The sequence below is a fragment of the Balearica regulorum genome, chromosome 5 (genome assembly GCF_011004875.1).
Source record: "Balearica regulorum gibbericeps isolate bBalReg1 chromosome 5, bBalReg1.pri, whole genome shotgun sequence".
NCBI classification, from domain to species: Eukaryota; Metazoa; Chordata; class Aves; order Gruiformes; family Gruidae; genus Balearica; species Balearica regulorum.
The window spans coordinates 52,286,229-52,309,077 of NC_046188.1; the positions used below are offsets into that span (position 1 = coordinate 52,286,229).

General features: G+C 39.4%; 1 protein-coding gene across 4 annotated transcripts in view; it reads left to right on the forward strand.

Annotated features, from left to right (window-relative positions):
* LOC104638815 (mucin-5B) overlaps window positions 1-22,849 on the forward strand; it is a 51,357-nt gene that overhangs the window by 13,977 nt on the left and 14,531 nt on the right. For 3 of the 4 annotated variants that reach the window (XM_075754895.1, XM_075754894.1, XM_075754897.1), the window contains exons 8-31: window positions 787-912; window positions 1,657-1,774; window positions 3,029-3,167; window positions 3,796-3,897; window positions 4,943-5,012; window positions 5,242-5,379; window positions 6,065-6,229; window positions 7,072-7,166; window positions 8,684-8,810; window positions 11,573-11,825; window positions 12,870-12,922; window positions 13,309-13,409; window positions 13,708-13,859; window positions 15,113-15,251; window positions 15,983-16,093; window positions 16,853-17,032; window positions 17,410-17,646; window positions 18,550-18,706; window positions 18,896-19,024; window positions 19,458-19,542; window positions 19,751-19,788; window positions 20,841-20,996; window positions 21,829-21,894; window positions 22,225-22,317. In XM_075754895.1, the coding sequence (XP_075611010.1) occupies window positions 787-912; window positions 1,657-1,774; window positions 3,029-3,167; window positions 3,796-3,897; window positions 4,943-5,012; window positions 5,242-5,379; window positions 6,065-6,229; window positions 7,072-7,166; window positions 8,684-8,810; window positions 11,573-11,825; window positions 12,870-12,922; window positions 13,309-13,409; window positions 13,708-13,859; window positions 15,113-15,251; window positions 15,983-16,093; window positions 16,853-17,032; window positions 17,410-17,646; window positions 18,550-18,706; window positions 18,896-19,024; window positions 19,458-19,542; window positions 19,751-19,788; window positions 20,841-20,996; window positions 21,829-21,894; window positions 22,225-22,317 (3,030 nt within the window). The remainder of the gene's footprint in view (window positions 1-786; window positions 913-1,656; window positions 1,775-3,028; window positions 3,168-3,795; window positions 3,898-4,942; window positions 5,013-5,241; window positions 5,380-6,064; window positions 6,230-7,071; window positions 7,167-8,683; window positions 8,811-11,572; window positions 11,826-12,869; window positions 12,923-13,308; window positions 13,410-13,707; window positions 13,860-15,112; window positions 15,252-15,982; window positions 16,094-16,852; window positions 17,033-17,409; window positions 17,647-18,549; window positions 18,707-18,895; window positions 19,025-19,457; window positions 19,543-19,750; window positions 19,789-20,840; window positions 20,997-21,828; window positions 21,895-22,224; window positions 22,318-22,849) is intronic. The other variant, XM_075754896.1, reaches the window with a different exon arrangement.

A 22,849-nucleotide genomic window follows, 5' to 3' on the forward strand; every position in this document is an offset into this window, starting at 1 on the left:
CTGGAGGTTTCTTTCAGGTTAGACATATATGCATGTGCTCTGATCCCAGCAGAGCAAAGCCAGGAGCTCCGTTAACTACTGTGAATCAATCTGTAGAAATACTTTGACAGAAGTATTGCTAATTGAAAAGGTTCTACAAATTTAACTTAATTTTTCTCCTTAAATTAGAAATATATCTTAATTTTGTCCACCTCCTCCTTATGGCTAAGTTTTCTCCAGTTCTTTTTTGAATTTTAACATGCATAATTAACTCATAAATAGCCTCATTTTAAATGTTGAAGTCTAGTCAGAAGAAGTCCCTGAGAAGTCTAATGCGTTTGTCCTTAGCTTATCCTGTGCTTTCATACCCAGTAGTCACAGTTACCAAGCAGGAAATCACTGTAAATCCAGGGGGAAGGCTACAGGTAGTTCTCCCAAACTGCTGGTGTGAATTGGGTTAGAAAATTAGTGCCAGAATGACTGATGCTTCAGGCAAAAATAAACTATTATGACTCCATAAATAATTTCAGTGTCCTTTGCTTGTATCATGACTTCAGTCAACCTTGAGCTAGTAAAATAATGTGGAAAAACTCATATTTCCCAGCATTACTGTTTTCTCCAAAGATGAAGTAAAAGTGACCATAAAAAGTTCCTTTAGAGGTTAGACAAACATGACATATCTGGATAGAAAGTTTTGCAAACAAGATATGAGGGAAAGGAGGAAGAAGGAGTTGGGTAGTGATACAATGATTTGAGAGCTCTTATAAATACATCATCAACATACCCCATTTTCATTTGGTCTTACAGATCAGGAATGCCCAAACAACATGGAGTACATGGAATGTGGAAACTCCTGTGCTGACACATGCGCTGACCCAGAAAGGAGCAAGATTTGTAAAGCCCCATGTACAGATGGCTGTTTCTGTCCTCTTGGTAAGGCAGTTTGCTTCTTCCAATGGGTCACACATAACAAGGGACAAAGAGGGATGTTGTTCCCTTTCAAGTAGTGGCAATTTTTTCCTTTAACATTTTATACTAAAACCAATGAATAAACTGTTTCTTCTAGCATAATTTAACAACTTTCGTCTTGGAAGAACCAGATCTCTAAAGATGTCTTGACACTGGAGGAGGGGAGGGAAAGATTTCTAAGGACTAGACAGAAAAAAATGGTACAGATCTGGAAAGAGGTGTTCTCTATACAGTAAGAATGCAGGTGAAGATGTCTGATGAGGTGCCTCCCTGTTACGAGGCTAGATCTTGCTGTAGCTTAAGTCACACATAATATAAATGCATTGCCAGGTATGTGCATGTGTAAGTTTGCACATGAAGTAGAGGGTAAGATGAGGGTCTGATTTCTGTTAGATTCACTATTAGAAATGGATGGAAATTGGCGCACATCCTTGCAATCTGGCACTTGACAATCCTGCTCACAGCAACAAATTCCAGTAACATCCAGAGATACACTTTGGGGTTTGCATTGCTTTCATTTGAGCTCTAGTATGAAATGTTTCCCATCCATCAATACCTGAAAGGGCCTGGTGTGGTATTTTCCTTAAAACATCCCATTCATTTACAGAAATACTGAATGCTCCAGAGTTTTTTCCTTTCTCTAATCTTCCTTGACGGTGTTTCCCAGACTTACCAAAGGAATATTAACTAGCCAATGTGTCTGAACAGGAACTATCCTTGATGACCTCAGTGGCAAAAAATGCATCCCCAGAGAGAGCTGTCCCTGTATGTTTCAAGGCAGAGTCTACTCATCTGGAGGGACTTACTCCACTCCCTGCCAAAACTGGTACTGTTGTGAATTTTAATGCACTAACAAAGCAGATGCATTTATTTCAGAACATTGATGAATTGCATTCTGTTCTTTTATCTTCCCCCCCCCCTTCCTAGCATTTGTCTTGAATAGTAATGCAAAACCTCAGTCTGAATTTCAACAGTACAGGAAAACTTAGAGGTAGTCCTCAACCTCACATAGTTACCACCCTCACTTGGAACTGCCAGCAAAAATTGAGCTCAAGATTTCAGAATGCAGAAAAATTAGACTCTTCGCTGATTAGCTCAGAGGCACTGGCCACTAAAGTGAGGCAAGGAGTCATACCATGTTAATGAGTTACATTCCACCACCTTTAGATCTACAAAAGGCTGTTTCAAGGCCTGGATCTCAAAAGTCCTGATCCTTGAGAATGATTTGATTTAGAAAAAACCCTGTAGCTTGAACCCATCTCCACTCTACACTAGTGAAAGGTGATAAGAACTCAGGGATATGATTCTCAAAACAGTTTTATTTCTTATTCTGATATCCATCTACTGAATGAACAGTCGTATGTGTTATTTGAGCTCCTGTCACACAGCATCATTTCTTGACCATTGGCCTATACCTTTACTATAGGGAGAAATGAAATACGCTGTGGTGCATGGTAGGGTAGGCCAGATGTTCTGCAACCCCCTTTGGACTGAATATTTCCTGCACTTTGAGGAAATACTCCTCAAAACCTGCAGTTCTGTGAAACTGAACTTGATGGTCTCTGGTTGGTTCCCATCTAGTCACATCCTCATTCCTCACAAAGCCTGAGCTAATGGGCTGGACTGTTCTCTTCTTGTGTGCACAAGAGCTCTAAGAATTGTAGCTTCTCATTATCTCAGGTTCTCCACAATTAGTTGCTGAAATGTTGCATCAGCAACTTGCTGAACAGTTGCATCAGTAGCGTAAAATGTTGTAAGATCCTGCTCGAAGAGGTTCTTTCTTTCTTTACAAAATCATGTAAACAATTTAGGCCCTGAAAAACATTTCTTGCTTGACCAACTCAGTGTGTCTCTGAAGGAGCTAGGTCAAAGCACAGTGCAGTTAACTCTTTCATTGAGAGGCATTCAATCTCCACACTTTAAGGGTCTCACACAAAGTCTTCTTCCCACAAGCATTTAATAAGCAGCCTAAAAAGACGAAGAGGATGTTATCCGTGCAGATTCAGATACAGATGTTATCTTACCTTTTCTCCTTTAAAGCTATGTTTATTCTAACTACTCCTTTTTGGGTTTTGTACAGTACTTGCAAAGGAGGCCACTGGAACTGTATCTCTCTGCCCTGTTCTGGAAGTTGCAATATAGATGGAGGATTCCATGTAACAACATTTGATAATAAGAGATTCAATTTTCATGGCAACTGCCATTATGTCTTAGCTAAGGTATGAACAATCTCCCATTTCACTCCTAAATCTCTTGAGTCGCATGAGGCTGTGCTGGAGCTTTATATGACTTAATTTAATTAAATTAAGTAATTTAATTAAATTAAATTTTAATTAAAATTTAAAAAATCCAGCAAAACACTTCCACACATGCTCAGTCTTAAACCCCATAAATTTTCCCATTTGCAATGGATTACAAGTCAATTACTTGATTCTTAGCATCAAAGTTTTGCAGCATCAACATAGTTTTACATCTTTATTTTTAATAATTAATTTTCTTATTGGATGTATTAGTATAGATTTAAGCATTTCTTCTGAAGCTTTCTTCATGTATGACTATCAAAAGGAAATAGATGAGCAAAAATTCCTGCAAAATAATTGAATTCCATGTGGCTGTCTGCAAATACATGATACACAGGTTGATAGCAAGGAAACAGAATGCAGAGGAAAGGCAGTGAACATTATTGATTTTGGCAATGAAATAAAACAGTTTGCAGTTAGAGATTAAATGCCCCAATTCTTTCATTATTCCATTTTTAGCCTTTCAGAGACACCTTATTTTCCTTCTAGCTCCCTTCCTGTAACACGCTAACAATGTCTGCACATCCCTTTTCTCCCATCTTTTCAGAATACTGATGACACATTTGTGGTGATTGGAGAGATCATCCAGTGTGGGACATCAAAGACAATGACATGCTTAAAGAATGTATTAGTCACACTAGGAAGAACTGTAAGTAACTTGCTTTAGTTAGTGACACATAATATATGTCACTTTTATTTAGGTTCAAAGGTGGGATTTCTCCAACACTGTGGACTTACTTTGGTCTGTTGCAGTCCTGTGTCTGCAAGATTAATACCAGCAGATGATGTGGTGCATGTGTTTATTGGGTTTGTTCTACAAGAATTATTTCCTTTCAAGTTCTTTTGGATTCTGGCTTTTTCATTTTCTTTAGAGGTGATGGCTAAAAATTATCTTTGTCATCTTTCCCTCTTTTTCATGACTTCAAACGTTTTCACTTGTTTCTTTTTGAAAGATTGTGATTTCTGCAAGAAAAGATCCCCTTTTTACAACAGTTCTGAGTCCTGAGGTTTTTCCTAATGCAATGAATGAAGCAGCAGAATTTTCCACATGAAGGCTTGAGGCTTCTCCTACTGAAGATTATGCCATTATTCAAACTGAATTCAATGGAAGCTGAGTTAGAGCTGGTATTTATGCACTCCTAAAGTTATACAGATTAATTCTGTCCACCTGGTATTTAACTGGTGCAGTCCTAACCTTGTTAGGAGATACAACATCCTAACCTCCTTCTATAATAAATAAATGAAGATTGGGATCTCCAAAGGACAAGTCAGCCCACCTAAGGTATGAGGTGTTCTCCTGGAGGGGCCAGGAGAAAAGATGGTCTCCCTCCATTGACTGCTGAGGGTGTTTGAGTCAGATAGCTCTCATTCTGGGTATGTTTCGTTTCCAGTGAGATGGATCCAAACCTACACATAATGGTTCTCAAAAAGATAACTAACCTCTTAGGTATGTGAGAGCACTCAATCAAAGCTGTTGCTTATGGAGAGGGTTTTTCATTTTTTGTTACGGCCTAGCGAATTGCTCTATGCTACTGTATGGCATCCAGACACTGAGTTACACTGACTCCAGAAGTAATAATGTTTTTAAGACACTACTTCTTAATGCTTAGTGAAGCTTGTCAGGTTGCTGCTGTCCGTCTCATGTCATGTGCATTCACTACTGTGGGCTTTTTATTTTTTCTTTTCCCCTGCAGACTATAAAAATATGTTCCTGTGGCAATATCTACATGAACAATTTCATTGTGAAGTTGCCAGTGAGCAAAGGTAAATGTCCTTCTTCACATCTTCCCTAGGCTAGCCTACATCGATCATAAAAAACGTGATCCTGCCCATTGTTAGGTCATTTGACTTAGGTGGATACCAGGTCTGGGACTCCCCAGGAATTCCTGTGTTACACTGGATGCACTAGTAATCAGAAGATCCTGTTTACTCAGCTTCATAAAGATTTGCAGATGCATACTTTTTTTTTTTTCTTTCTTTTTTTCCTCTTTAGATGGCATCACCATCTTCAGACCCTCTACATTTTTCATCAAAATCTTGAGCTCAACTGGAGTACAGATGCGAGTGCAAATGAAACCTATAATGCAGCTCTCCATAACAGTCGATCATTCTTATCAGAATCGCACATCTGGTAGGACACATGATACTCTTTCAGTTTGCTTATAGCTGCTTGTCTATCGCTTTAAGTGAACAAATTATTTTCTTTCATATAGAACCCTTGGTTAAATCTATAGCCTTCCTGAAACAAAGGCTTGGCTAAACCTTTCAATTTCCTGAAGAAAATTAGATAATCTCTCTAATGTTTAGTGCGTGCAGGTCTTTTAGACTCTGTCTATAAAAGCAGGCCTTCATCAGAGACTTGTGAGATGCAGACTACATTCTTGGTTTTGCCACGAATCTCCCGATTACATTTTTGAAGCTTTTTGTGCTTCTGTTTCCTATCTGTGTAATGGGATTACATCCTGTCTCTCCAACTCGTTTTGTTTTGTTTTTGCGATTTCCTTTGCTTAGCCTTTGGGGAAGGCACTTCTCTGCCAGTGTTTACCGAAGCGCATTTAAGCAACTTCCAATCTCTGTGCTACCACTAAGTGCTACTGTAATGCAGAAAAATAATAATTTCAGTCTAAAGACAGTGTCCTGTCTGATTTATGGAAACATCACAAAGTCTCTGAAGGAAAATGGGCTTCTGGCAGGCGACGTCTATTGTAGAGCTAGGAGTGTTCATCTAGAAGCCATTCCTTTTTCCACTCATGTAGTGATTTCTTTTCTTTTGCCTTTTGTTTTGTTTTCTTTTTCTTTCCTGCAACCCTCACAAGGTCTTTGTGGCAATTTCAATAACATCCAGACTGATGACTTCAGAACAGTCACTGGAGCTGTGGAAGATTCAGCTTCTGCTTTTGGTAACTCATGGAAAACTAGAGCCAGCTGTTTTGATGTTGAGGACAGCTTTGAAGATCCTTGTTCAAACAGTGTGGATAAAGGTAGCAGGCTTTTCATCCCTGCATTATCAGTGCTAAACAATTTTCACATGATGGATAACCAAAAAAGCTTTAGAAGTCTCATAAACATCAAATAGTCTTTGAGGCTATTACTAGAGACAACACATTGGGTTTTGCAGGTCGTTAAGGTGACAGCCTTGCTTTTAAACCAGAAGATTGCACTGCTGGAGAAAGAGCCAACACCTTCACTAATGACTTGAAAAGCACACACAGCATCAATGAGAACAATTTAGGCTTAAGGCAGAGAATACTTGGTTGTCAATATTTGGGCAAGATCTTTATCCAATCTAGGTTGTTACAGCTGTGCTGAAGTCAATAGGAATGAGTTATCAACAGTACTGACTTCAGCAAGCATTGTACTGTACTAGGTGCCCTGTCTGGTTTCTCACTTGGACTGGGTTTATATATATGTAGGATTCAGACTGTACTTTCCTTGGTATTGCCACATGTAATTAAATCTACAGCTCGTAGCCACACAGCTCACTGATTATTACATGCTTGATGTTATTGATTGACTGTAGAGAATTGCCTGACTGTAAAGAATAGGAAAGTTTGATGGAAAATGATGAAAATGGGGAATTTTTGCAGATGTTCTGCAAATCCAGCCACAGTAATAATGTTCATACTTGGAAGGTGAATCCTTTCTTTTAGGGAGATGGCTGCATCCAACTATGCTAATCACCTTGATATGCCCCATATTTCCTTCTGGCATTACCTGAACATTTCAGGACATTCTAGTTCTCTGTGATCACTGATAAGAATATTGATTCAGATAGTAATGTGGTTTAAGTCACTATAGACAATGATATTTTTTCCCACTTCAGAAAAATTTGCCCAGCATTGGTGTGCTCTTCTGTCCAATACAAACAGTGCATTTGCTGCCTGCCATTCTGTTGTAGACGCTTCTGTGTACATCAAGGTAAGATGCTGGTCTAAATGGGTGGTTTAATACAGTCCAGAGACTGATCTGCCATGAAGGTAGTCAGGCCTAGGGGAGTGGAACAGGTTATGGTAATGCCCCTTTGCAAAGAAGCTTACTGATGCTGATGAGAAAAATAACAAAATGATAGTTTATGCAAGATACAATGGGCCTTTTTGGTTGCAGCCCTGAAAATATTAAGTGATTGCAATCACTGGCAGTTTTGTTGCATGATCCAGAAGCAAAATAGGAAAAAAAGGGTTTACTGTTCTTGAAAACTGTTCACTCTTTCAAAAGCCAGATGAGTGTTTCTGTGTGGAATTGAACTGAGAGTTGTTTCAGGCCCATGGATTCCTTCTGACTTGGCCTAAAATTTGCATCTAGGGGAAGAATATATACTATATTTACATCGTTTATATCCCATTTATTACTGTGGAATCATGTTAGTCTCCTTGTATCTGGAATGCAAAAAGCTGCCCATATGTACTCTTGGTGTACAGTTCTATAATGCTGTTGAGGAAGTTGGCTGAGCTAGAGAGTTGCCACACTTATGTGAATAGTAAAGAAGTTTCTGCAAAAATGCAGAAAATTAATGTAGGGGGTGTATGTGATACAACTTACTGAGAAAGTACCCGAGCCTGAAATTTTGCCCAAAATTAAACGTGTCTTCAGGTACCTTTAAAAATATGGGTTATGCTTTACCTCTCCCAGGTTTCACTCAGAAAACATGTCTGCTTGAGAACTCATGTTAACTATAAGTAGAATAGGAATTTGCAATTTTCAATTAAGGAAAAGTAATAACCACTTTCTTATGGATATATCTGTTACTCCTGCTCATCTCATCAGATTTGAAACCGTGATTCATGGAAGCATTTTCCATTACATCAGTAATGGCAGGATAAGTCACCATCTATCCAGTATGACCCTACTGCTCTTGAGTGACTGGCTGCATCTGGGTTCTTCTGTCCAGCTACCCAATTAAAAGAATTTGAGCTTGAAGTCCCCTTTATACTTGCCTAACTAGTTCTTTAGATCACATTACATATGATTCTCTATTAAAGCATCTTCTGTTATGCACCTGTCATTTAACTGAGTGCATCTTATCTACAAACTAGATAGGTACACAAGTGCCAGTCATTGCTGTGCAATGTTTTCAGTTCTGTATTTTCAGATGATATATTTTGACATGTCCTAGATTGTACATCCTCATGGAAGGCTGGTGCTTTAATGCTTTAATGAAATATAGATGCCCTTATCATTCTTATTTTTCATCTATTCATGAGTGTTAGACATACTGTCTTTGCAGTTACATAACTGTAATTGATTTCCTATTTCTCAGATTTGCACAGTATTTCATTAGCATACATTTTCTCTTCGAGATATTACAAATTAAGTTTCATTGGTAATAATACTTTTTCAAAAATATATTGGTTGACTATTTTTTGAATTGCTATATCTTTCCCTGTTTCTTCTGTGAGCTGGGCATACTAATACCCATGTCCTTTTCTGTCCCCTAGAAATGTATGTATGACACCTGTAATGCTGAGAAGAGTGAAGTTGCACTGTGTAGTGTGCTCTCTACGTACTCCAGAGACTGTGCTGCAGCAGGCGTGATCCTGAAGGGCTGGAGGCAGGAAATTTGTGGTATACATCCTAAAATACCTTGGGTAGGGATATGAGGGAACAGCTTCAGGAGAGCCCACTCTGTGGCAGTCGGTATCTTTTGTGCTTAGTCATCAAGATACTGTGTCTTTGAAAAATAGAATAAGCCTATATTCTATAAAAAACTTACGCTTGCCAAAACCAGTTCATGTCCACTTCATGAAAAGGCTCTTATGATGCATGTTGCTTGTGTAAAACATTAGGTGAATTCAGTACTCAGAGAAGCAAAAGAGTATAAGGTGTATTAATCAAATCACAACAAGGAGTTGCAATTACGTTAGTTTTGAACACAGGGGCCTCCCCATGTATTTTAATTCTGATACCTTTTTTTGCAGTTCATCTCATCCCTCTTGTCTCAGACGTTGGCCATACATCACTCACATTAACTACATTTTTTCATGTTATAGTAAAATAGTAATGGTTTTTAATAAATACATATTGGTGAAATCTGAGAATGTGAAAGTGTTAAAAGGCGTTTTCAGCTCAGGACTATCTAACAACTGAATGAAAGTTTCTTGGATATACACATTGTCACTAAACCCTGGGTTCAGAGTCCACATATGTATATATTTTTTTTTGGCACTGCCAGAATTTATTATGCAATGGTATCAGAGCTGAGAGTAAAACTCACAAGTCCCAGCTTCTGAATTTTTACTTCAACATTTCCATTTTTCCATTGACAATCAGATAGTTCAAGTGAGATTTGCCTATATCAACATGAAAATGTATCGGTTTTTGACTAATAACATATCTGAATAGGAAACATAACAACAATTATTTTTAATCATCAGCTTTGATGCAGCTATGATCTATTTAATTGCCTGACTTAGAGGCTAGCTGGGATATTTGATAGAGACAAAAAAATGTAACTGGTATGGTGCTTTGTCAAATGCATTTAAGATTGCTGTGCTGAAATAAATCAAAGGGAACACAGTGTACTCCACAGCAAATTATCCTAGAATCGTGCAGATTTATGTACTAGACATAGTCCCTCTTTACTGAAAGCTTTCTTATCGACATAAAATTACTCACATTTTTTATGCCAAAGCAAGACTGGTTTGCAGCATGGGTTAGACTGAAATTTGTGGACTCATGGCACACTAGGTAGTATTGTCTCAGTGCAGTAACCTTGGGAAAAAATGCTAATGGCTTAATCAGCACAATCATTTTAGGCCTTATTTAAAAAGAAATAATCTTTTAGGAACATGCCTTTGATAAGATTGAAGGTTGTGCTATTCATGAGTGAAAGAATAAGTGGTCCAGAACAGTCACTCTCAGTGGTCTGTCCCATTGTGGGGATTGGAAATGCTCTTCCAATTCATGCAGCTGTGTCCAGCTGTGCTGGGTTGCAGGCAGCATCCAAGGCAGGTTATATCCTAAATGGATGTCTACATTGCTGTCAGTAGAGTGTATGAAATAAGTAAACCCTACCAGCTAGCTGTTGGCAGTGCGTGTATGTGACACAATCTTTAGTGGAAGCACGAACCATTACTTGAGTTACTGGTTACCCAGAAGACCATTTGGGTTAGTAGCCTCTGCTAAGTCATGGCACTGTTTTTCTAGTGCTCCTTGTGCAAGCTAGCTTGAAGCTATCTTTGGTATGCTCATGTTCTCTGCAATCACGCCTCCAGTTCTGATGTATGTAATCTAAGATTACAAATCTGTGACCATGATCACTATAATCAAATAACCTTTTTCTTACCAGATCTCACTTTACCAAAATTGATCTTTTTCTTCTGTGACTAATTAAAGAAAAAAAGTAAACACATTATTTTATTGCATTAGTAGCTAACAATTGAGACACCCATTAAGGTAAATCTGATGTAAACTCAGCTTCAACATCTTTATTAATATCTTTCTTATTTGGCCTATTTTGATTTACAAATACAAGTTGCTGCATCTTCATACTATGCCTACAAAGTAGGATAATATGACCTGCCTGATTTATACACAGGATATCGTGTCTGCTCCAGCTAAGACCAGGAAACCAACTGTTTTTTGTTGCTGGAGGTGGTGGTTTTGAATGTGTACACAAACCTAGCATACTAACTAATCTAAGAAAGCGTACTGTGGTCACGGACTGGAAAACCATACATAGCTTTGTTGAAGCATGGAACCTATTGCCGATATGGTGATAACATTGTTGGAAAGTTGATTAACATGATTGCCAATGAACAACTCCCCTGTACCTTCTAGTACATCTGTGAGTATCTGAAAAATAGCTGTGGGGTTAAATCTGCGGATGTGAGTTAGAAAGAAGTCCAAGATTACTAGATCCCCAACTCTCACTGAATTTCAGAGGAATCTGGATGCCAGGCTTTCTTGAAAACCACAGCCTTAATGTGAGTGATATTTCCTGACAAAATTTGATGTCATCCCTACGGATTTCTACTGCAGATTTTATGGCAGAGTTTTGAAGGTGGTTTTTTCTTATTAGCCTGTGAAAATCAACCAGCTTTTCACTGTCTTACAGGGTCAGTTGAACTCTTTAGATTTTGGTATTTAACTGTTTGGTCCACCCAGAGGTCTTAGAAACTGTTGTTTCTCATTGCCCCAGAGGATGACAACAAGGGGTGTTTCAGTATTCCATGTTACATAGTTTAAGCTATGTGAGCAGACTTCCCCCAGACCACTGGCATACAAGGTCTTCTAGTTTGAAAAAAGCATATTTATGGCTAACTGTGCAGAAAGCTGCATTAACAGCACAGAGAAGGCCGTACATCTACTTTATTTCTCTTGCAAAGATCCCTCTGAGGAGTGTCCTGAGACTATGGTTTACAACTATAGTGTGAAGTACTGTAACCAGTCTTGCCGCTCGCTGGATGAACCTGATCCACTGTGTAAAGTTCAGATCGCTCCTATGGAGGGCTGTGGTTGCCCTGAAGGGACCTACGTCAATGATGAGGAGGAATGTGTGACTCCAGATGACTGTCCCTGCTACTACAAAGGCAAGATTGTTCAGCCTGGCAACTCCTTCCAAGAGGACAAACTGATGTGGTAAGCTGCTCTGATGACGCAAAGGCTGCATAGCTGGGGGACGTCAGGGCTCACCGGAGAGCTCCCAGCTCTAATCCCCGAATGGTGTCGTTTTACTGTAAGGAATAGTGATAAATTTCTCCTAGATTGTACCAAAGCAAATATTCCCCTGGCAGGAAGTGCAGCCACAGCAAAGGTTAAGATCCTATATTCCTGCTAGCAAACAAGAACCTGAAAACATGTTAAGTAGGATAATGTTTGCAATCTATCTCTATGCAAAGTTCATTGTTGTGTAAAAAATATCCATATAGAGTGGGAGCAAGTTTTCTAGAAGACAAGGGGCTTGGGGGAATTTCTGTCTTTGAAACGAAAAAGCAAAGTAAAAAACACCCTCCAACACACCATCCTGAAGACTATTTAAAAAATAAAAATGGTCCAGGAAAAAACCCCAAAATTGCAGTTTTTAAAAAGCATTTTTTTAAAAGAGAGAGATAGAGAGAAATTTTGGGGAAAATACTAAAGGTAACATAATTAATTTGTGTCTGCAGTGAAAAACAATTTGTTGTTTTCTCATTTTCAACCAGTTCAGGGCAGCAATGCAAACAAATACCAAGGGAAGGCTGTTTTATTAAAAAAAATTATTTGTATCTTTTGATGTCTACATATTTTCTCTCTCTCTCTCTCTTCCAACTCCCATATTTTTTAATGAGGATTCTAGACTATTTTGTAAACACAGATTAATTTAGTAATTTAAGAGGTCTCTTATTTAAGAAAGTATTAGTCTCATCTCACAGAGTGGAAAACAGATGCTTAGGAAAAACTTGGTTTAGGGAAAACACACAAGAAATCAGTGACAGAGGAGGGAAGAGTATTTAAGAGGTGGGTGTCTTAATCTTCCTTCTGGGGATGGTAATTCATGTCTGTGAACCTGACAGCAGTACCAAATATTAATTTTGACAGGAATTTGTTATTTGTGTGACTAATGAAGCTTTGCAATGCCTTTCTCTCTACTGAGAGAGAAATGTACAAAGAGCTGATGTGTTTCATTTTATGATATCTCTCTAGCAAATGCATTCAAGGAAGATTAGACTGCATTGGAGAAACTGTGCTGGTAAAAGGTGAGATTTTGTTAAATAATGGCATTATGGTGCCAGATAGTATTTATAAAGTTTTCCTGTGTATCTCTCACTTTCTGTAACATGTTAGTATTCTGTACATTTTTGCCTTGTCCCTGAAATGTGCTGGTTATTGATAATAGTTGTCTTTGTAAAAATGTCATCAGACTTGCTGAATTCTTTAAAAGATGATGGTATTTCCCAAGGCTTAGAAGTTATCTGCCTCCTTCTCCCCTAACTGTTGGTGGACAGAAACAAAAGCAAATAGAAACTGTAAATAAGAGACACATGCTGCCTTCTGAAATGCTCTGCTCTGTTTTACAATTACTGACAGTATCCTTATCGCTTTCACTAAATTACCTTCCTAAAATATTTTCTTCCTCCTACAGATTGCCCAGCTCCTATGTATTACTTCAACTGCAGCTCTGCGGGTCCTGGTGCGATTGGATCGGAGTGTCAGAAAAGTTGTAAGACACAGGATATGCACTGTGTAAGGACTTCACCTCCTAGCAGGAGAATGGGACATGATTGTGCATGTATGATTGTCCTTAACAAACGCTGACGGTAACATGTTATGCTGTTCAACTGACCAACTACTTTACTGATAACACAGCAGCTATAGCTACCCACATAGCCATCATACTTGTAGTTTTATCATCACTAACTTACAGTTATGGGATTTAAAAAAAAAATCCAAAAGTTTGGCATCCAGAGCTAGCACCTCTGCTTATTCCCTGTACTATCTGTGCATTAATGAGATGCCTTGTGTTGTATCTTTATATATGCAGTATGTCACAGAATGTGTTTCTGGCTGCATGTGTCCCGATGGGCTGGTATTGGATGGCAGTGGAGGATGTATTCCCAAAGATCAATGTCCATGTGTCCATGGAGGACACTTTTATAAACCTGGGGAAATCATCAAAGTGGACTGCAACACATGGTAGGTTATTCCAGGGAACCTTGTTTTATAACAAAGACTGTTAAAATTGTCGGTGTATAGTGCACCCATGGGGCAGGATGTGTTCCGAAGCCTTCCTCTTCATCATTAGAGCCATCAGGCTTCTGGTAAAAATAAAAGGGGAAATGTTTCCTCTCTACAACATGCTGCACAAGCCTGCACTTGGGGAGAATAAGTACCAAGACCTTTCGTAAAATAACTTCTGTCCATTTCTGCGAACTGTTTTCACACCAGCTTTAGAAGTACCAGCCTCATCCAGGTTGGTCTGTGGCTGGTCATTCTACAAGAGGGAAGTGAGTTTGTGTCTGTTGGGTGCAGCTGAACCCCAGAAAAGGATTGAGTTTAGAGGAGGGAGGAATCACAACAATCTTCCAGTGACTTGCAGTGCTTCTAGGTGCGTAGTTCTCAAATAAGATAGATGAATGCTCTAGTTGGTCCTATTGCTGGTATAACACTGCCATAGACTTCACTGTTATTACTGATCATGGTGGGTAAAACGCTTTGAATCCTTACCCATTATTTAGGGAGGATGAGACTGTATAGTCCTCCCAAGAGGCTGCACAGAAAATAAGAGCCAGAAACACTTTGGTCTGATCACCACTGCTACTAACAATTAGGTTTAACATTTGAAGCCAAACCCTGATAAGCAGTTGTTGATATCAAAGAGGCCATTAAGAGGTTTTATTGCAGTGAGGGCTTTGTTTTCTTATGGGAACAGGACATATATGGGGAAAAAAATTGCAGTCTCTGTGTGAAGGATACAACAACTAAAATTTTCTGTCTGTGGTCCTGAACTGGACGTAGAGTTTATCAAGGGAAGACAGGGATAATATTGACTCACACTACTATAGTCAGGAACAGAACTGACCACATGGTACCTCACAGATTAATATTCCGAAATAGTTGAAATATTCAGTTCTTCACCTTGAAATTACCTCCTAAATCCCCACTATCTGCTCCTAGGACAATGATTTAACATATATTTGAAGGAAAAAATAAAATAAAAAATAGACAAAGTTCAAATGTGTCTTGGTAGCAAACATGTACTTTCTGATAAGTATGCCATCTCATGGCATGGTCTCAGAACAGTTGAGAGGGTAAGCCTGGAAGAGTGAAATATGATTGCTTTCTTTGGGGTACTGCCAAAGACCTTTGAATTACTCTGCCCCTGTTTGGGGTTAAGGAAAAACCACGCTTCATACAAAGACTGTGATTCTTTGCATTTCACTTCCCAGCACCTGTAACAAAAGGCAGTGGAACTGCACAGACAATCCCTGCAAGGGAACCTGCACTTTATATGGAAACGGACATTACATGAGCTTTGATGGGGAGAAGTTTGATTTCCTGGGAGACTGTGACTATATCCTAGCTCAGGTAACAATTTTTTTTCACTTCCCATCCATATGCTTTTCACAGCTTACACTGTAGTATTCAGTCTGAGCAATTAAAGGGCTATCCCATGCAAAATAGTCAACACTGATGAGCAGAGCCTACTTTCTTCCTCTTGTACCTAGAGCAGATACAGTGAGATTTTCCATATAAAAGCCAAGCAAATAACCCTCAGTAGTGACACAAGAGGGCACTGTGTGATCCTAAACGATTAACTCCTGGGCTGGACCGCCCTTTCCCGATGTAATTCCAGCATCTGCAAGGGAAAGGAATTCGTGTGGAGTTGAAAGTGTTTCTCTCAACCATCCAAGACTGATGGTACTTTTGTTTTGACAGAAGCACGTAAAGGGTAATGTGTGAGCCTCATGTATAATAATTGCATGTAATGGGACAGTACTGAGATGTTTTGTCATCCCGAAATTACAGTTGGTTTTGCTAATTTTAAGAAAAAATAATTTTATCTTTTTGACTCTACAAGACTGGTGCTATGAAAAGGTCCATTTTTTTCCTCTTTGAAATTCCTGGTCAAGTACAAACCTGCCACCAGGTCAGCTGCCACCAGTTTCTTCTAAAATGCCCAGAGTTGTGGTGAATAAAACAAATAACAAAATAGCAGAAGTCAGATTGGAGTGTCATTCATTTAGAGCTCCTGAAAATGTTTAAGACTGGTGTAGTTGCCTGAAAAGTTCTAATACAATGTTATCTATTTTTCTAAGGATTTTTGCCCCAATAACATGGATGCTGGCACCTTCCGAATTGTAATTCAGAACAACGCCTGTGGGAAGTCACTCTCCATCTGCTCCCTAAAGATCACACTGATTTTTGAGGTTTGTCTAGAATTGCTTATAACTATGGACCTGTAGTCTTGATTTTGTAGCAGTTAGCGTAGTATCCCCTTATTTTCCAACTCAATTGCTGCTAGAGTGTACCTATGGAAGTCCAACAGCCAGAAAGCAGAGGCAGACAAGCTGGGAAAGGTTTAGGTGTTTGGTGTTAACAGGGCTGGACACTTCTGCAGGTGAGGGGATAGATGCAGGGAGTCAACAGCACTCTATGTATATGTGTGTGTGTGTGTATTTGCATCTGTGACATTAGTGGTATAGGAGTGATGGTGAAGTTTTTAGAGGAGCGTGTTTCTGTATCGTGGTTTGAGCATGGGGCAGATGTATCTACAGAAGGAAGAGTTTCTTTCCTCCAGCTCAGGCTTAGCATTTCCCCAAATTGTACACAAAAAAAGATTTCTCCCATAGTGGGGAGTGAGGGGATGGTGAAACAAAGCAGCATGACAAGGGGTGTTCTAGCATGCCCAATTGCCCGTGTACTCAGGAGCTGCTGTGCCGGCACAGTAGATTTCATCTAGAATGAGCACAATTTCTGTGGCTGTGAGGTAAAACTTGTCATGCAAGGGCAGACATTTCCCATTGAACTCAGTGGGTCTTGCCTGTGGCTCACATGTCTGGTGATGACCAAGATGTAGTGTAAAGACTACAGAAAAATGAGATGAAGGACAAGAGGCAGAATACCAGTGCTGTCACACTAGGTTTTCTATTTCATTTCCTTCCATGTAATGTATCCGTTCCTTCTAGAGCAGTGAAATCAGGCTCTTGGAAGGAAGAATTCAGGAGATAGCCACTAATCCAGGAGCTGAGAAGAATTACAAAGTGGATCTCAGAGGAGGTTATATTGTGATTGAAACAAATCAAGGGATGAACTTCATGTGGGACCAGAAGACTACTGTTGTTGTTCACGTGGCACCGTCTTTCCAGGTAGGTATGGGATGGCCTCAAAATTATGTATCCAGAACTGGAGTACCAGTTTGAAAAGCTGAGCTTGGAAAAGTGTTTGGTTCAGTGGACAAGAAGAAGCAAGCAGGCCATGTCTTGTGTTTTATTTCATTGTTCAGTCAGTATGAAACACTCCAGAATATTTGGAGCTATAAGTAAAGCTAGATACTGGGCAGTACTGGAGGGCTAACAAAGTGATCTTGTCACTTGAAGTCCATCATTTTCTAAGCCGTATTTAGATGGCTGTTTAGAAATTTGCAGCTCTTGTACCTTGGCCTGTTCTATAGTTTATTTCTGTCAAACAGTGGACTGCACTCAAAATAACCAAACCACGTACTGTTGCTATACAAATTACCCAGGGAAAAGTCTGTGGCCTTTGTGGGGACTTTGATGGCCGCTCAAGGAATGACTTCACAACCAGAGGGCAGTCTGTGGAGATGAGCATCCAGGAGTTTGGAAACAGCTGGAAAATAACAAGCACCTGCTCCAATATAAACATGACTGACCTGTGTGCCAATCAGCCTTTCAAGTCCGTCCTGGGACAGAAGCACTGCAGCATCATTAAGAGTAACATCTTTGAAGCCTGTCACAGTAAGGTAATACTGTTCTCTCATCCTCAGTATTTTCACACTAGATATTTGTTGCTATTATGCAGCACATTTGAACACAAATTGTTACTCTTAAAGGCTATTGCACAGCATCCCCGAGTAGAAGGGCTACTTCTCTCAAAACCTCACTTTACAGCTATGCCAGTTGAATCCTGTTGCACAGTTTTAAGGAAACAGCAGTGCCTGTTTTAAGCAACGGAAGACAAAGAGGATAATAGTTGACCACCAGAAGTAAAAGGTTAGGTATCGGTTTGTAAAATCTAGAGATAAGTTAGTGTAGGTCTGTTTGTATGGGAAAGTTTATTCAAATTACCTAAAGAGATTAATTATTTGGTTTATTTTAGACACAAATTGAATTAATCTAAACAGAAACAAGGCTATTAATTCTTAACGAGAATGTCTATACAAAGCTTCAGTGCAGTTTAATAAGCCATTTTAAAAGCAAACTTGGCTTAATTTCCTTGTTTAGTTCATGTTGGCACAGGTTAAAACACAAGACACGTGAAGTTCAGTGAAAATAGTATTTCCTTTTATACTCAATCACTATCTCTCAGCTAGAGAGTGCACACACCGTATAGTTGTGCCAACCCAAAACAAGGTAGTTCAGTCCTGAAGAAATTACACTGTAAAGACATTTTGAGTGTAAATGCCAGTATTACACACATGAAAATAAGAAGATTTGGAGTCTAATTCTACCAGGCAGGTGAAAATAGAAAGCAACATGTTGTAAAATATCATCGCTGCTTTATGACAATCCTAGTCTGTCACAGACTCAGCCTGGTTCTGCCAAAGAAACTGCCAGTGGATGGCAGAAATGCAGAGCCCTTTTTCTCATTAAAACACAGTGCAGCAGGTACACCTGTGGTAATAGATCTGTTGGTATTTTGATAGGTGAACCCAATACCATATTATGAATCTTGTATTTCTGACTTCTGTGGCTGTGATAGTGTGGGAGACTGTGAGTGCTTTTGTACCTCAGTTGCTGCTTATTCAAGAAGTTGTAGCAGAGCTGGTGTCTGTATCGACTGGAGAACACCTGCCATTTGCCGTAAGTATTGCACTGAAAACGCACACAGAAAAGCAGTGTTCCATGTGCTCAGGCACATAGGAGATAAAGAAGAGCAGAACTTTGACATCACTGTACATGCATGACATAACAATCTCTTGTTTACAAGATTAAGAAAATAACCCCTGCCTTGTGTCTGAGACTTGGAATTTTTTTATTGTTCTGTTCCAGCTGTGTTCTGTGATTATTATAATCCACCTGACAAACATGAGTGGTTCTATAAACCCTGTGGAGCCCCTTGTCTAAAGACCTGCAGGAACCCACAAGGGAAATGTGGAAACTTGCTGTACAGTTTAGAAGGTAATTCTTCTTGGCTTTGATGCAGTTTATGGGAGTTGAAGCTATTAGTCTGGTTTTAAATGTCTTAAGCTTCAAGGCTGCTGAAAGGATATCCTATTTGCCCCAGAAACTTGTTGACCATGCCTTGCCTAGGCTAATTTCCTGTGTGATGGTGCCATTCATAGCATAATTTGTTGCCTTTAAATCTGGGGAGAGATAAAAGATCATTTGGTCTAAATTTGCAAAGAATAATTATATGTTGACAAACAGAGTTTATTAAAACTTTTGGGAGAGAGGGAAAAAGAGGATGTGGAAAAATAATTGGTAGTATAAAGAACATTCACACTGTGATGACATTCATTTTGGGATCAAATCTGCATCTGATAGATTTATGTGTTTTCCCTGGGTCTATATAAAGCAGACTAAGAATGCTTTGTTTACTTTAACTTTCCAGGCTGTTACCCGGAGTGTAGTCCTGACAAGCCATATTTTGATGAGGAGAGCAGGGAGTGTGTCTCCCTCCCCAACTGCACTTCATGGTAGGTCAGTTGATGGTGAGAGAGGTAGGATAGGACTGGAAAGGACAAGCTAGGCAATATTTGGTTTATGTTCATAGGCAATCGCAATTATCATTAAATCCTCCAGGAGTAGGCTTTTATGTAAAAGTAGATACCATTGCAGATATTGTTATTCCACATGCTGATTCAAGTCAAAAAACAAGTATTCTCCTTTTCTCTTTATCTTCAGTGATCCTGAAGAGAAACTATGTACTGAAGACTTCAAAGGTAACTTCTCACTACCCTCACCATTCACTGAGTGATGATAGGACTGAAACAACCCAACATCACATGTTACTGCAGGCATATTGGTAGTAGGACTCCAGCCAGCTAGTTCAATAGGTGCACAGCAGTACAGATATATTTGATAAGCAAAATGCAGCCTTTGACCTGAAGAACTGTCTAAAGGATAATCATAGGGAGGAAGGAGAGAAGCATGAAATGTGGGATTCATCTCACCCAGGTAAATACCACTTCTCTACGTTTACATTTCCTTGGCAGTCAGAGAGGACAGTCAGAAAGTAGTCTGAAGCAGGCCATTCATGGTACCTGTTTTAATGAGCACTTTTAGAATAGGGCAAATCTTGTAGAGGTGCTATTTCCTGTCCACTAATTTCATAATAAGCCTAGACAGACAGCTTATGAGAGACGTGTTTGTGTGCCTTAAGGACACACTTGCTTAAGGTATGGTATAAGTTCATTCCCATATTTGGGAGAAACCACATCCCAAAATGCAGGGTGACCCAGCAGACAACACATCTTTGGGTTTGCTACAGTAATAGATATATTCCCTTGGGTTCCTGAAAGTACATTCTCCAAAACCTGGACAGATTCTTATATATTTAAATGAAATTGTTTATCACTGCATGTTCATCATTAGTGGATGGAAATGGCTGTGCAACACCTTCTGAGCCAGTGTTTTATCAGTCAGCAAGGCAGTAATCCCAGTCACTTTCCCTGCCAAGAGAGAATGCACCCATGCTCCATGCTGGGTGAGGACAGTGCCAATTCTGATGCTTTCACCAGCCAGTAGTTCCTCCATGCAAGCTGACTCCAAGGAACACCAGCAACAACAAAAATCCAACAACTTTAAATAAATGAGGTAGACTCCCAGTGCAACTTCTCAAGTAGAGACTGAGAAAGTGTTTCAGCTGGGTAATTGTTTAATGATATGAGCTACAGAAGGGTAAATATAGAATTTGGTTTTCTTGTAATTTGTATTTATATTTATGTTACAAGTGTCTCCTGTTACCATAGAATTTGCTCTTTTGGTGACTCAGATTGCCTTTGCTGCTACAATGGAAAGACCTACACCTTAAATGAAACTGTATACAGCCAAGTATATGGGACTGAGTGCGGTGACGCCGTCTGTGGCCCTAATGGAGTGATCATTAAAACACTCGTCCGTTGCAGAACATCATCCACACCAGCGGAAGGTACTAGATTTATAAGAGGTTTGGTGGTGACTTTATGAAAGTCTGTAATGGTAATAAGATTCCTCCATCTTGGAAAAAGACTCTTACTGCATGTCTAGGATACTCACAGAATTTAAAGCAGTTGAAGGTTCAGGAATGAAAGGTCAGAGTTTGTGGGTCTCATGGTGGGTACCAAAAGTGTAATTTTTATAGATTCTTACTGTCAATGGGGTAAAGAGAGAATAGAGAGATTTGGCCATTTTTCAGTACAGCTTTTACAATAACCTTGGGCATACCACAATTGACACTCTTGTGTTGTTAGTCTTAATATTTCATACTTCTAAACCTTGTTTTTCTCCTTCTCATCACCTATATCACACTATGGTTCTTATTGTACTGTTTTCTTCATTGGAATGTCAGTCTCAAATGGGTCACTGGAGCAAGAAAATAAAGCTGCCTGGTGGTTTACTCCTGTCCTAAAAGAGAAGTTGCAGGGTGAAGGGGATGTGAATGAACAGAAAATAGGAAGTAAAAAGAAATGAAGAAAAGGTGGAATTTTGCCACATGATTATAGCAAAGAAAAATAAGTGGCTAAAAAAAAAAAAAAAGTGTATTATCCTGGTAGCAAATGATACAAAGGGGACAAGGAAAATTAAAAGCTAGCTTCTCTACTCAAGCAAGTGGAAGAGCTAAAGACTTGATGGTGAACCTGTGTTTGGTATTTACTAAATGTGTTAACAAGTGGAATAAGAACTATAATGGAGTAATAGCTAGGGAAAGAAGGGCTATTGAAAGCAGAGTGTAGGTTGCATAGTAAAATGTCTAAATGATCTGTCTGTATTTAAACCAACAGATTCTTTGCAAGAAGGCATTATAGGGCAAAATGGAGTGCCACTGGAAATCACCTCTCCAAAGTCAGGTGAAGTCCTGCAGGACTAGAAAGTTCAAAGAAACCTTAAGTTGGAATGAATAAGCGACAGCAGAAGGGCTGTTTATTGTATTCTTTATAGAAAAAATCTGACTACAAGGGGGAGTGTGTGTGTATTATTCTGGTAGCATACAGTATAATAGAGATGTATATAAATACAGAGAGCATGGTTTTAGTGTGTACCTGTACAGAATGTGGTCGGCCTATAAAAATGACTATTTTTTTCCTCTTTTTGTGATTGTAGAGAATGTAATAGATGCCATAGGGCTTGAAAGTAGAGTAGTAGGGGATTTGAATATTAATTGATTTCATTTCCTGCAGAACCACATATGCAACTTGTAACATCTGCACCTCCATCATCGATGGTAGCCACTCCGTGCTTCTGCAATGACCATGGACAATTGACAAAAATGGGTGAGAAACCAAGCAAACTTTTTTCCATGGAATCATAGAATTGTTTCAGTTGGAAAAGACCTTTAAGATGATCAAGTCCAACAGTTAACCTAACATTGCCAAGTCCAACCACTAAACCATGTCCCTGAGCACCACATCTACGCATCTTTTAAATAGCTCCAGGAATGGTGACTCAACACTCCAGCACCTTGACAATCCTTTCAGTGAAGAAATTTTTTTCTATTATCCAATCTAAACCTGCCCTGGTTTTCCTCTTGTCCTATTACTTGTTACCTGGAAAAAGAGACCAACACCCACCTGGCTACAGCTGTAGAGAGTGATAAGCCTCCTTTTCTCCAGACTAACCAATCCCAGTTCCCTCAGCTGCTCCTCATAAGACTTGTGCTATAGACTCTTCATCAGCTTCGTTGCCCTTCTTTGGACATGCTCCAGCACCTCAATGTCCTTCTTGTAGTGAGGGGCCCAAAACTGAACACAGTACTCGAGGTGTGCCCTCACCAGTGCCGAGTACAGGGGCACAATCACTTCCCTA